The sequence below is a fragment of the Coloeus monedula genome, assembly GCF_965178545.1.
Source record: "Coloeus monedula genome assembly, chromosome: 2".
Taxonomy (NCBI): Eukaryota; Metazoa; Chordata; class Aves; order Passeriformes; family Corvidae; genus Coloeus; species Coloeus monedula.
In genome coordinates, this window is record NC_138782.1 from 46845194 (window position 1) to 46860653 (window position 15460).

Below are 15460 nucleotides of genomic sequence, written 5' to 3' on the forward strand. Positions count from 1 at the left end.
CTGTCTCATGATTGTAATTTCCCAGTAAACTGAAACCCTTCAGGGTAACCTATTACTCTGGTTTTGGTGCTGCCTTGCTTACCTATTAATCACACCCTTTTCCGTGTTAGAGGGGTCTCATGAGATTTGGTGCTGCCTCAGTATTTCATGCTGGATATAACGTGCAAGAATATACCTTTCTAAAATTAATTTCAGCCAAAGCCATGCTATTTCCACTGGTTTCTATAAACATTAAATATCAGTAAAATTAAAATGCTTTGAGATCACATACAAAAGACATTCCTATGACAGGATATGAATCCTGATATCTGAAACTACAACCTCATGTTAAAATTATACCACATCACTGCTGTAGAATGTAAATACCTACTAGGCACTGACTACAAAAAACCTTTCTAAAAAGACCCAAAGTTAGTTTCTTATATGGAGATACTGACTAACCTTATTTTTGAAACCTAGGTGGGCAAGCCATTATGTGGTTTTTTTCAGAGTGTAATTACAGATAACCAATTAAATCTTCCTTGAAACAAACACCACAAAAGATTCGATACAGCTGGCATTGATAAGCACTTTTAAAATACAGAACCAGAAGCAGAAAATAGAGGTTGCATATGAAAACAGCATGAATTGCCTTGGATCAGTTTTTGACTGACAGGATACCGATTTCATGGGGGTTTTTTCCAGCTATGTATATATATAACTTTCTGTATCTAAGAAGCAGCAAGAATGAAATATTAGGTGTCTAAGACAGAACTAATACAAAATGCGCTAAAATATCACTGCTGGAGGAGCAGTATAAAGCTTGGATGTACACAGTTAATTGCCTTGTGTCAATCTCCTGAAGAAAAGCAAGCTGTACATTTGATCCCATTGCATGTTTACATTCACAAGAAATGGCTCTAAAAAACAAGGCCTAACATAGTGGAAAACAAAAAAAGAAAACACAATCAGGATGCCTAACTCCTTCATAGACTACAAAAATCTACTTAATTCATCTCCAGTGAAACAAAATGGATCTCCATTTTCTATGTGCAAAAGAATAGGATCATCTCAGATTAAATTTATAGTAAAGAGTTTCACTCTGATAGAAGAATATCTTTAGAATGCCTAAAGGTACACCAAGCATGCATTCCCATGTGAGGCAGGAGTTTAGCACTCATTTGAGATACCAGTTTAAAATTAACCAGTGGTTAGTGACCAAAACTCAGTCTCATACCTGAATCCACTCTAACTAGAAAAGTGTTTTGTACATGAAGCTTATTTCTCAAAGTTAGGAAATGACTGCTAGTTCCTGAAGGACATGATGAATGACAAAGCCCTTTTTATTGCTACTTCTTTTAAATCATCTGGCTGCGTTCACCTCAGACATGGGCCTAAAATGTCCTTAATGCTTTCAAGAAATTCACCCACAGCTTCTTAACTGTGGACTTCAGAGTCCACTTTTTTTTTTGAATTGCAGTCAGCTGTGATGCAATATTAGAGTAGCTAAAGAAAAGAGGGTTTTTTTCCAGATTGCGTGTCAACTCCAGGTGTCCACTATATGTCAGCCTAAACTAACTGAGAAGCATATATATTCAGCATTTTTGAAAAAACAATTCACTCTTATTAAATAAACAAATATAGATATGTAATCTAAATTAGCATATCTGTCTGTGTAGATTTGGGCTTTTCATTCCATTAAAAAAAAAAAAAATTACTACAAACTTCATAGCTCGTCCTGGAATTATTGCAAGCTAAGCATACAGTAAAGGTCTCACTTATGAAAACATCACAAGTAAAAAAACCACATTCATAAAATAGTTTTAACTTAGCACCTCAGACTACTCTTTTGCTGCCATTAAAAATGAGGTGTCATTTGTAAAACTTTCACTGATAGGTAAAAAAAAAGTATCAGCAAATTCAATTTGGAAATTGAAGTCAAAGTCAACATTTATTGCCCATTTCCTTTTACGATGCTACTAAAAGGATCATCTAAATGAAAGCTGTTCCACTTAGCTGTTATTTCAAATATATTTGCAAATATTTCAATAATTTGAGTGCACATAAAATTAAAAAAAAAACAACCAAACCAGGTCAGCTTGGCTTAATTAGGTCACCACTGAAAAATAAAATGATAACTAGAAATATAGAAATATCTTCAGACAAAGTTTTTTCCTATCAGAGATCTCATGAAAATTCTTTGGGAAGTAACGTGAATGCTGTCTCCAAACATGATAAATATGAATTGAAAACTAATGGCAAGTGTGAGCATGTACTGTTGGCCAAGTATTCTTTTACTAGGACAACTAGAACATTGATTTGACATTTCTTAATTTCACCTCGAAAGTGAAATCTCACTTAATACTTGGTGATTCGTTTGAGTTTACCACAAATATTCCAAACTCAGCAATGACAGTGACAATCACTTACTTCTCAGATTTCCCATTCCAGGAGTCAGGCTCATTCTGGGAGGCAATGTGCTGTGATATGGTGGAGTAGTGCTGAACAAGATATCATTTGGCAAGGCCTGGTCTATCATTGAACTTCGAGAGCTGGCATAGGAAGATCCTCTTCGATTGCTACATATACTTTCATCAGAGAGCGTGCGATAAAGTGTCCTCCGTGGGGAAAGGTTTCCATAAAATGAAAACTAAAGATAAAAATAAGAACCCATATTGCTGGTTGAAGTGATTCATACAATCATATCCCATCATCAGTTCTTGGGAATGTTTTTCTGGACAAGCACTCTGGAATTCTTGAACTAATACAGAAGGATCAGAGATTTTTCTACCATATCAGATCTACTGGGGCCTCAAAAGAGTTACTGAATTGGATATTCAGACTTCTCAATATTTTGGAACATATCACTGTGAATTAATCAGATACTATGCAGTTTTATTAATTCTGAAATGTGAATGAAAACTTCATAGCCTTATGACAGCAATGTTTTACAGAAATGTATATAAGGTTACCAACTCTGGCAACATGAATTCAAGACTATACATAGAACTGTTTGATTTTAATCTGAAATGACCATGCTTTAATGCTAAACATTCTGAACTGATATATGCTGCCACATAATTCATTGGATTATAAAAGTGACTTGAGACACGACGTCTCTCCGGATATCACAAAATAGACTTAGAAGAGAAGATAACAGAGTTCAGTGAAAACAGCTTATGCATTTCAAAAGGTTATGTAGACCACAAGCCAAATATCTACAGTAAAACAAGATATTACTGTATTGTAAAGTTTGACCATTGCACTTTGTAAATCATTTTTCAGGACTGCAAACCCAGTTTTCTTTACATCTACAAAGGACAGTTAATGCCTTAATTATTTTACTGGTTTGTCCTGCATACAACAATTAAATGTCTAGTTTTCTTTGTAATTAATTATGTGTTGCATGTTCCCTATGCAGAACAAATATTTAAGAGGAATAGCTTTTGAAAACAGTGAATAGAATCGCATGTATTCAGGAAATTCGTTTCTGACTTCGCTGTCAAAGGTAACTGGCTTGCCAATATCAAGATTACTACCCTCTGTGGAGGCACAACCAAAGATTGTATACTGCCAGCTCCTGTGGCTAGGGTTTCTTATGAGTCAGGGCCCATGATCTCACTTACTTAACTTTTGTTTAGGTGCCTTGGAGGGGAAGGGGATAGTAGTCATTTATCTCAGCCACACCTCCTCACTCTTTGTTGATTCTTATTTAGGTAGCCAGAAACACTGGCAGTTCTTGAAACCTGCACAAAACCCCTCCAATTATTGTATCAATCATAAATCTTAAAAACTTCTAGGACATGACCCACAAAAATTCAAGCACATATAATGCACACTTAACATACCACATGTTAAAAAATATATGTGATCTGAATTTTAAATTCAGCTCTGCACTTAGAGGGTTCCCATGTGTTACTTTTGTTCAGACATGACGATTATGCTATTTAGCATATCGTATAAACACAGTGGGTTAAGAGAGCATTGAGTTAATATGGAAGTGTGACAATTATCTCAAGTAATTTAATTGCTTTGTTCTTTATTTCACATTAAGCACAGAATTCAGAACCATTATACTTAAGGGGAGTAGCAAATTTTAAGTTCACTGTCCACTTATTGTGAACTATTAAACATTACCAGCTATCATCATACTATAAAGATTAGATCCTGGCTCTCCAGTAGCACTGACAATTATGCCTCCTGAGCAGCTGACACTGACACTTACATGAAACTGTACTTGGATTTCTAGCAGAATTGTTGGTACCGACTATTACAGGGCGGAGGAAAGTTGGCTACTTCTATTCATGTGCTTTAATACATACAAGATGTACGAATTTAGGCATCCTTCCTTTAAAATGTCACTTTTAACCTTTCAAATTATAATGAAGTTGCTCAATCTGCACCCACCTCTGGTCAAGCTAAGCAAAGACATACTTAAACAAACACTTGATTTTATACATAATCATCTAACAAACCTTTCCCATCCTTGAAGGAAGTTATATTTTGGGACTTAGAGTCATCCCCATAGAATAAAATTAGCTTGTACAAAACAATATTGCGTTCTGTGTAGCAATTATGGACATACCAGAAACCCATTTCTAAGGTAACTGTGACTGAAACACATAGAGCCAAAGAAAGTAGCCAACCTTTCTTCTCCCTTCCTCCATAGAGAGGCTGTCTGGCAGCATCAACTTCAGAAAATCTTCTTTAGACAAGACTTGCTGGCTTTCAACAATGGCATTCCTCACAGAAGTTTGGAGCGGACTCGATGCGGACACAGCATCAATATCATCATACACTCTGTTGAGAAAATTGGTGGTTTTAGCAAGAAATTAGATTTGAAAGACTGCAATCATTTTCTGTCAAAGTGAAAATTGTTAGAATTATCTCCTGACACAGAGCACTCTGTTTATAAAAATTTTTTGATCACTTTACCTTTTTGTGGGTACAAAATGACATTCTTAAACCACTGAGAAGCAGAGTTTAGGAATTCTAAAGAACAATTTAAAAAAGGATAATCATTGCTTCTACTAGCTTGCCTCTCTCTTTTTTACACAGCACACTTCTCTATCAGTACAAAAGTTATATTTATTTCAACATTTCCAAAGGTTCATCACAAAATACTTTTATTTCCATAGCAAATAAAAAAATCAATATTTTACAGTGCAATATTGCATCCAGCTTCACAATCTAGCAAAATTACTGTGGTCATCACAGCAATGTTTGAAGTGTATTGACAATCAATTTCCCAGTGTGCTAAGTATATTTTATTATCAGCAATTTCATAAAGCTATTTAGATAAATTAAACAGGTGCCTTCTTTAATTATCAGCACATAAAAATCTAGTTACAGTCACAACAGACTGTCAAACTGAATTATTAACCTCCAGCTCCTTCCAGTGAGAAAGGAAACACAGGATTTTAACAGGTTTACTCTGAGAATGTAATCGAAAGAACTGAAGATTGCGAGTCACACAGAACACACATTGGAAGCCATTGCTTACTGCCAAGTGCAGCCTCATCAGTGACTGTCTTCAGCACAGAGGAAATAAGCTTTGCTATGGTAAAGTGCAATTCTCAGTGAATTATAACCTATAGTGGCACAACATTCAGCAATTGACCTGATATTCATCATCACTTGTAATTAGAGATGCTATTTTATTTCAACATAATTATCCTCAGAGAGATATTTCCTCTCTGTCATACTGAGAGCTTTCCTAGAAAGAAAGAGGCAAGGCAATGCTGTGTGCCATGGAAAAATCTGAAAATATTTTTTGGTATATGGAGTGTTGTCGCAGTCAATTAATAGTTCTTGAAGAGAACTATCTCTTGAAGATAATTTTCTAAATTGCCATTGTTTCAGTCTAAATACTCCGATTCATTAAGCAATTGTATTTTAAGGCTGCCATTCAAAATAAGGAGACAGAGTTTCAGTACTTCATTGATTTCAAAATCCAAAATTTGTGGGAAACCCTGAAGTTACCACATTATAATTTAAATACTACTATGAACGAACAAATTATGCAATTAAAACATTGCGGGGAGAAATGAAATCACCTCTACGTTAACACAAAGAAACATAAATAACCAGGACAGGAGGGTAGTGACATCTCCTACTTTTGAAAATTAGGAATTTAAGAGCTTAACTTCAGATTCATATTTCATAGCATATATATTCCAGAATATATTTTTAAATATGACTCTTGCCATAAACACACGCACATATGCAAGATTAGGTTTTAGATAAAAATAACCCATTCCCATAAAACAAAGAGTAATCCCAATTAAACATTTGAAAATCAGGTACTGCATGTCATCTTGTCAATTTCTTGAGATAGACAGGGGCTGACTATGGTTTATCGAGAACCAAATAGCTTGTGCACAAAAAGAAAGCAAGAACATTATCCATGAAGATAATTTTGAAGCCAGCAGGAATTTCAAGGTTAGTTTTAAACAGGAGATTCAAACATTACTTATTACGGATGCACCACTGTGAAAGCATTATCTCTCTATATTTGAGGTACTGCATGTTTTCCTCTGAGTTCAAGCCTTTTTCTTCCACCTAAGAACAACACATTTCTCATGGACTATTAAGAAGTGTTAAGCTTCATTAGATACATAAAAGTACAGAAAATGAACCCCAAATATTTAAAGGCAAAACAGAATTTGTAATTTTTTCCTATCCTGTTTTAAAATTTCTTTTCACTACAATTCTTCCCCAAATGAAGTAAAACAAAGTGCTTACTCATGACATTCTGAAACTTCCGATTCTTCGGGTGTAGGACTTCCTTCTGATTTTTTCCATCCAATGACATATTTACTCACTGCTGCTTGTCTGTGGTATGGTTTTGAAATCGACCCAGACATCTGTTGACTACTATTCTGAGACACTATATAAACTTTGGAGGTATCTAGGGAGCCACTCTTTTTGGAGCAGTGTGTTGATGGGCTTCCTGAATGATGTGACCCACTGGAAAAGTGAACGAAACACGCAAAAGGAAAAATTTAATATGCTGTGCAGCAACAAATCAGGAATGCTTTGCCTGGTATGCAGCAATAATTCTCACTGTTAAGTTTTTCTCAAGGTTAAAATCAATGAAGCAAAATTGGCACAGTAATTTTCTACACACGGACTGCATATGCATTAAAGCTCCTTGAGAACAGAATTGTGATGAGTTTCTAGAGCAAACAATGCAGGGAATTCAGATTGCTGAAATGCCAATGTAAACTGATGTGAATCAAAACTAAAAGCTTAAGTTCAAGATATTCAATTTGTTTGTGCAATTTTAAGTAAATATGTACTCACACATTTACATAAAAACTACGTGGGGAATTACTCAAATATCTCCCTAATCATAAAACCTATGTGCTTTTCCACTTCACAATGATTTTGCCAGTTGATGCAAGATTAGGCTGTGCCTTTCAATCAGACACACTAATATTAAATTATCAGCAAATTTAACAGATGTAAATTTCAGTTCAACAAAACAGTCCTCTGGATAATTTTAACAGCCCCTTTTATTATAAATAATAGCACTAGTAGGCACTAAGAAAACCTTTTAGTGAAGACACTAAAACCCATTTCAAATAAACTAAAACAAACACTTCCTTGAAGAATAAATTTCTTCAGAATAACCATACAAGACAAATTCACTCATGTTAAGCATATAAGGAAATCAGGATACAAGGTATTATTTGGTTATTTTCCTGTACTGACTGACATTGAAAACAGGAAAATCAGAGGGAAAGAAGAACAAACAATTTCCTTCTATCCTTTACAGAGTAAAAACCTTAACACATAGACCAAAGCTTTAGCTTCAAAGTCACCATAAAATGGGAACTGGAAGATAAAGGCAATGAGCTGTAAAAGTGTACTTTCAAGGCTTGCTTTACAACAGATGTACCATGCACACATTTCATTGGTAACAAAGAGAAAAGCTGAAAATCAATCAGAAATGCAGTTCAACAAGCAAAACTGTAAAGCGTACATCAGAATAATGTAAATTAGGGGGGATGCTATGCAATGCAGTTTCTCTATATGTAAAGATTGTCCATTGTCCAATTTTTCTGATTTCCCTCAGCATTAACTCCAAGGTAATTTGTTGCAGTGTACTAAAAAAAACAAAAGTATGTGAAATAAGTTCTAGGTGCAAACTTCTCTTTTACTCAGGGATGCTTCCCAATTTTAAAAACCTAAGCAATTTGCAAGGGTCACATATAAAGCCTCCATCAGATGTGGAAGGAGGTCTGGCTATGCTTTTCAGGCAGACTCACCAAAAATTACTTGAAAACTGCTCATATAGGCATTTGAATACAACAAAAATACCAAAATCTTTTAAGTTCCATTTCAAAGAAAGACAAACAGAATAAAAACAACACCAAAGAGTTATCCGCATGCCAATCTACAATCCATAGCCCCTGATTTGTAAGAAACGCATACCTGGAATGAGAGGAGATTTCACTTAGGTCTCCCATACTGCCTTCAGCCGTATGACTGGTCGAAATAGCAGAGGCATAGCTATGAACAGCATAGATTTTAGCTGGATCATCGTCCGGCCCGGCAGGATCCGAAGGCTCGGCCCACTGCTCCGTGCGACAGTGCACTCCAGACCTGCTGCCAGCAAGGTGCAGAGGGGCCAGGAGCGGAGCCGGCATGCAGGGAGCGGTATCGATCCCGCTGTCAGTGGAAGCCCCCTTTATATACGTTAATCCGAGCAGCTCAGGATCCATCAGATCTCCAGAACCAAAGTGTTTTTCATCACTGTTACTGGATGTATTACTGGATAGGGTGTTACTGCTTGAGTGGCTTGAACAGCTTTTGTCCCCAATCTTAACAACAAGAAAACAAACCAAAAAAGACTCCCCTCAAATTAAATAGTAAGAGATCTATTTTCATATAAATTACTGCATTTGTACCATTCAAAGACCATTTTATTATTTTTTTACAGTATGCTATCATATAACTGCAAAGTATGAAAAGAGCCAATTATACCACCAGTTTCTGTGAAATGAATTGCACAGCTGGCTAGACACATTAAAGGTTGATTTCTCTGCAAATAAAAAGGCTCTAGTTCCATCTTCTATCACAAATCTTAAGATCAGAATTGAATTTTCTGATTATAGGGCCTGCTTAACATCCATAAAATTGCATTTCTGAACAGTTAAAATAAGCATTTGTTAAAGCTAGAAGCTTTGGTAATTATTTGTTTAAACAAGCTCTTCTGCAAATCTGAAAAAAGCCAAAGACCGAATTATTGTTGGCTTTTTTCTCAGTGCGGCTGAAATATGCAGCTCATTGGATCAAATCCAATTGGATGTGTGGCTAGTTAAATTGAAGCCAATTGTGATGTATGTGTACCAGATGAAAGCCACTTAAGTCATAAGGCCCTAAACTAAGCATGGCTATTGAAGTGGAATAATTATGTCAGACATTTGTGCCAATAAAGTTGGGGGAATTTGTTATTTACCTTTTAAAATAAATTTTATAGAGAGTTGGATTAACTTATCTCTGTGACAGAGTAGCCAGAATAAAGGCAGATGTACTTCTACTTGGGCAAACAGACCTCTATTAGGTAGGGTATAAATGGGAAGGGTGAGTAACCTTTTTATGAGATCCCTCTCCAAGCAGATGCTAGGAGATGCTCTTGCTCACACATAAAATATAAATTTACAAACTAGTGTACAGACTCCTCCTACATATAGCAGGACTTTCTACATAACAAGCATTATCATACTTTCCATCACTAGGCTGTTGAGGATTTTGCCATTACTGAAAACAAGCTACTAAACTAGGTAGACTAGAAAATCTGTTCAGCATTCCCAACATACAAGCTACATTTTTATAGTGCTTATTGATAATTATACTCCATGGGTATTTCACACAAGATGAAAAGCAGTATGGTAAATATAATTTTATTTTCTTTTAAAGGGTAATTAAATACTCCACAGATTAAACAAGCCAGTATAAATGAAGCTGTAAATTCACAGCTGAGTGGAGACTATACTAGTTTTATCTCCTCAATGCCCCAGACCCTCTTGGAATTCTGAGTTTGTAAATACAGATTAAGCATATTTGATTCAACCCAGATCTAGGTGAGCATTATCTTTGCCTCCCAAAACACACATCATAAATTCATAAATCACGTGGTCTTCATAAATTACTAAAGTGTATTTTTAAGATTTATTTCTGTAAGTCCAGAGTAGTTTTTTGTTGCTGCTGTGGGGTTTGTTTGTTATTCGCATTCTGAATGAGATCCAAGTAAAAGACTTACGTGTGAAAGCTTGTTTGGCGACTCCTTGCCACTGCCTTCTTTCTGTAAAGCTCGGTCTTTGTAGGAGCTCAGGATTTTGGTTGATGGTGCATGCCACTTGGCTTCTGTCAAAAATAATGGAGAAAGGCACAGGACTCAGCATCAGGTTTCAGACCTGCACACTTTGGAATCAGACACATGCATCTTCACAGAACATCATAACAGTCCCTGCTTTCACTGTCACATCACATGCTCTTGGTGAGTCAAACCTCCACATGGGGAGGTGGCTGCATTTCAACAGGCACCGCATTGCAAAGAACATGTACTTTAAAGATACAGTGGGTTTTATTACCAGAATGTCTCGTTCCTTCCAAAGTTTCCTCTCGTTCTCTGCCTCCTTCACACTCCAGTGAGCCTGAACCTGGGTGATGTTCATGGAGTAATGGGGACTGGCACCTTTTAATGTAAGCAGAAAATTAAGCTGTTAAGGTTTGCATCCTGCAAGATCAGTTACATGATGAACGACACCACTTCTTACTCTTAAAAGTATTTTGTGACTTTTTAAATTAATCATCATTCCCAAACATTTTGAAACTCTGCACAGAAATATTTACATGCAATTTTTTCAAAAGCACACCATTGCACCTGAAGTACAAACATGCCAAGAAGACAATGAACTTTAAGAAGAAATGCATTCTTGGGGCTATATACTCCAAAGCTTTTGTAGTGAAGAACCATGATAATATATGCTTAACCTCTTTGTGATCTGAGCCCCACAGAGAGTAATTGTAGTTTTGCAAGGTTTCACACTGAGAATATGTAAGCTAGTACCAGATGCACTGCTTTGCATTATACTGCAAAAGTTTAAACATTTCACAAAGCAACAAACTAAAACCTAGAATGCTGTCAGAAATAACTGTGCTGGAAAAAATGACACAAGATGCATTTTGATTAGATGACTGTCAAAAAAAAAAAAAAAAGCTACTTTTTTATTTGAATTATTAGCATCTGTTTAGCTGCCAGAGATTTCACTGAGTTATGTGAAATTCCTTGAAGAGTCTACAAGATACTGCATATATATCTGCTACACGGAATACCTTATCCACAATCAATCATGCCAAAGCATTAATAAACTTCAAGGAGTCAAGCTGATGCTTTCAATATTCACTTTTTTTTCCTGAAAAGTAGCTTCTGAAAGCCACTTGGCAAGTCTGGAATGCTTTTATAATACTCTACTGTAGATACTGCCATAGCTCAACATTTTGTAATGTTTTCGGCAGCTGTATATATACAACAAAGTCATAAATTTAAAGTAGTTTAGAACAGATGTCTCACATAATATTCTTATAACATGAGTTATATTGGGGTGGCCTTTTATATACAGATAGCTAACTTCTGAAATTTCAGTACCAAGGGATTAACAGGGATGTGAAAGGACCATCTATGTACAGCCTTTTAGGGAGAAGAGGCCTCTGAAATTCCTACTTTTTTGAGGACATATGTTAGGGAATGGGTGTCACTGAAACAAACAGCAGGAAATAAAACCTTCGAAGACCATAAAGATTTTTTAGCTAAACACCTTCCTCCTGAAGCAGGAGGAGGAACTATTATTATTTATTCTAGTTCTGAGTTACTAGCTGATTTCTGGCCTATTACTGGGAAAATAAACCTAAGAACCATTTCTTATCTAACTGAATTTAAAAATATGATCCTAAAGAGTTAAATTAGGATGACTTTAAAATTGTAGTTGCATGCATGTTACATCAAACATCAGTAAACCTGTACATCTTAAAAGATACTAACAGTGTTTGAAAACAAAATCTAGAACATCCATATAAATTTTGCTTAAGAAAAAAGATGCATGGGAGCTATGGCAAGATTTAAACAAAAGCTTTTAAAAACCACCAATACCCGTCATATCCCACTTGCTGTCTCCAGTGGCTGCTCCCGCTGGGTCCTGGGTCACTGGATGAGGACTGGTTGCTTGGAGAACTTCTGTAATGTTGATTAGAGTCATTAACAGTGCACTGAGGTATTTGCAGGGTTACAGATTTGAACTGGGCTGTGCTTCTTTTATCAAATACATCCATTTTCACAGATAGTACAGATGCAGTATGAACACCTGGTTACATTCATTTGGGGAATTTAAGAGGTTTATCTCAGTTTCATAGAACTTTAACAAGAATTTTAAATGTATAGTATTTATCCACTAATAAAATATTTCCAACTGAATATATAAAAAAGGCACAAAAAGAGAAAGACTAAGTGCCAAATCCTATTTTCCTTAGATCTGGCTTTAGTTCTGAACAAGTGGGATTACTCAGGAGTCAGAGCAGTTGGATTAGGTCTCTAAATTTATATGTGGGAAGCTCTCATAGTGCATCAGAAATGATTGTTAGTTCCACGGCACTAATTCCAATTTTAAAGATAGTAAATTTGGAAGAGGCAATTCTAATACTTTTAAAAATTTTATTTCATTAATCCTTTGACATAGAAAAGCAACAAAAAAGCATTTTCAGGCAGAGTATTATTTTGTACTTATTATTAAACTTTTGAACCTCATGTCTTAACAATGTCTCTAAGCAGTTTTGTTAGATTTCCAGACAGTTGAAATTTAATGCTTAAATTTTATTTTTATGACTACCCTTTCCTTCACTTCTGTGCACATCATTCCATAACTACAACATAATTTTGTTCAATGACACTATCTTGAACTCAATTCCCTGTATTTATCCTTTTTTCTTTTCTCTCCCATTTTTTTACATGTGGAAATGAATGTATGTACTCAGGGAGGAAATGAAGAGGTTGTTTTTTCTTTTGCACAACACTTTCCCAAGGACATGACCTTCAATAAGCAACTTTACTGTTCAGCTTGAAAATTTTAAAGACATTAGCTATTATATTTTGCGTTTTAAAGACATTAGGTATTATATTTTGTCTAATAGCCAATGTAAAATAAATAGTGTAGTACCTAATTTCTCAGCATGTCTGACTCTGAGAAGTATTGACAGGACTGAACCTCTCTCAGTTAAGTGAAGTAGTCAGTAGGCCGCAGCCTGATTCAGTTCCATGTACTTGTTCTTACCACCAAGAATTATGCATTTTGTGCACAGATTAAGTGACCCAGCATTAAGGAATGAGTAAGTTATGATCCCATGTGTCCCCAGCCTCCAGACTGATGTTTAGGACATTGTCCTCAAAACCAGGACATTGCTTTGTCCTGTTCCAAGGCTGAAATATGTCTACCTCCCATTTGCTGGACAAGTGTGAAGCCTTTAGCCTAGTAAACAAAGAGTGGCTACAAAAGGAGAACCACAGAAATGCCATCAATGACTGCCTCACGCAGTTCCTTCACACAAAAATTCCAGCCATCTGCTCTCAGGAATGGATTCTAGACTCCAGGTGATAGGATGCATTGCCTACAAGTGTGACTCAGGGACTCAAGTATGCAGAGACTTCTTGGTGCAAAAATCAGAAGAGTGAGTCTGACCGAAGCTTCACTTAGGCACATGTTATGAAAAGCTGTCACAGAATTAGCCACTTTGTGAAAACAGGAGTAGAGCTCAAGGATATCTTTGTATTTCTTAGTGAGTAATTAGAGGAAATTCCTTGAAAAACACAAAAATACTTGGATCGACTTCTCAAAGCATTTAATTCTCAGGAACTGTAGAATTAACTGTAGAATTAAACTGTAGCATAAGCATTCAGCTCTCAGTTTTTAATTTCACTCCAGGGATTGGGCACCTAAAAATTATATGTCACGGTACTTGGATTTTTGCTGCTTAAGTCTTCTACTATATCTAGTCCACATTTCTTTTGCTTCTTCCTTTTTTTATCTCTCAATCAATTTTATTGCTGACTTCCCCCTTATCTCATTTTCAGATCAGCTGTTAAACCTTCCCTGTTTTATCAACCTGCTTCTCCCCTCTTGTACTCTTAAACTGATACTGGGTCTCTGATCCTCTAAAATCTCTTCATCATTTTCCTATCCTGAGTATACACTTTCATCCTTGCAAGACTACTTAGAAGCACTCATCCAACTTACTGCACACTTCTATTTTAGGCTCATCTCTCTGCCAAATCATCAACTATGCCTCCTCCCACGTGGAAAGGCCTTGCCAATTAGGTACCTTTCTTTACATGTTTCAGGACCTATATGCCAGAATCCATAATTTTCCTATCTTTTCATTATTTATACTCTTTATCATGTCTTCCCCATAATAGCACTTCTGCACTGCACATGTTTTGTTTAAGTGATACAGGAATTTCTTCATGATAAGAGCAGACTCAGTCTAAGCATTTTTTCACATGTTTTGCAGAGTGTTACGAGAAGTACAACTTATGCTTGTGAAGTCTTTTTGGAAATGAGTAGCACGTCAGAAAACTTTCATTTCTTTTCTGTATAGGCATACAGTATGCTTAATAAAGCTTCATAGATGATGAAGTATATCTAGACATTTGATACATTGTTTCCTTACGCTAGATGTTATCAAGAATTTAATCAACAAGACATTAGGAAAAGCTTAAGTTCTATAATGGCACAAAAATTCTTACAGAAACACACCTCTCAATTTTTCAGGGGGTGAAGAGGGGGATAGGGGAGAAGAAGAACGCAAATGATCAAATGGTCATAACTGGGCGTGTTCCTTCCCCAGACCATGAAATAGACATATTTTCAAATACGTACTGCTATTACTTGTGTACATTTCAATGTAAAAAGTCATTAATTCTTTTCTACTAAATAAGGCAGTCAATGTAGTGATAGTGGTACTTCATGATTTCATCCAGAATTTTTTTAAGCCCATTTAAGACTAGTATTTCAGATTTTTATATCAATTAGATCTTTTCAACAAGCAGTAATTATTTCCTTGGAAATTAGAACTACATCATTCCATAGAAAAGGGCATAAGAGGAAATAATTGTAAACAATAAAGGGCAGAGTTCTGCTCAAGACATATGGTGTTCCTAAATAATTCAAAGGTCAAATGTATTTGCAAATTTTTATGTTTAAAAAAGAAGCTTCATCTTATGAAGAATTATGATAAAATTAGAACAGAGCTAACATTTAAGGATACCATCCCATCATCTAAGAGGTGTTACATATTCAAATCACAAGCTCTGCTTTGTTTAATTAAAAGCAAAGCAAAGCATAAGGGCTGGTAATGAGTTACAGAACCCTTTGAAACTATGCCAATAGCCTGGTTAACGAGATTAAATAATTAATTTTTAAAG

The 15460-nt window shown here is 35.7% G+C and overlaps 1 protein-coding gene across 3 annotated transcripts in view; it reads right to left on the reverse strand.

Annotated features, from left to right (window-relative positions):
- The window catches only part of SIPA1L2 (signal induced proliferation associated 1 like 2), a 127640-nt gene that overhangs the window by 14768 nt on the left and 97412 nt on the right, over window positions 1-15460 (reverse strand). For 2 of the 3 annotated variants that reach the window (XM_082302500.1, XM_082302498.1), the window contains exons 12-18: window positions 12140-12223; window positions 10581-10684; window positions 10250-10353; window positions 8419-8807; window positions 6724-6948; window positions 4626-4779; window positions 2410-2629 (exon numbers count right to left, since the gene is read on the reverse strand). In XM_082302500.1, the coding sequence (XP_082158626.1) occupies window positions 2410-2629; window positions 4626-4779; window positions 6724-6948; window positions 8419-8807; window positions 10250-10353; window positions 10581-10684; window positions 12140-12223 (1280 nt within the window). The remainder of the gene's footprint in view (window positions 1-2409; window positions 2630-4625; window positions 4780-6723; window positions 6949-8418; window positions 8808-10249; window positions 10354-10580; window positions 10685-12139; window positions 12224-15460) is intronic. The other variant, XM_082302499.1, reaches the window with a different exon arrangement.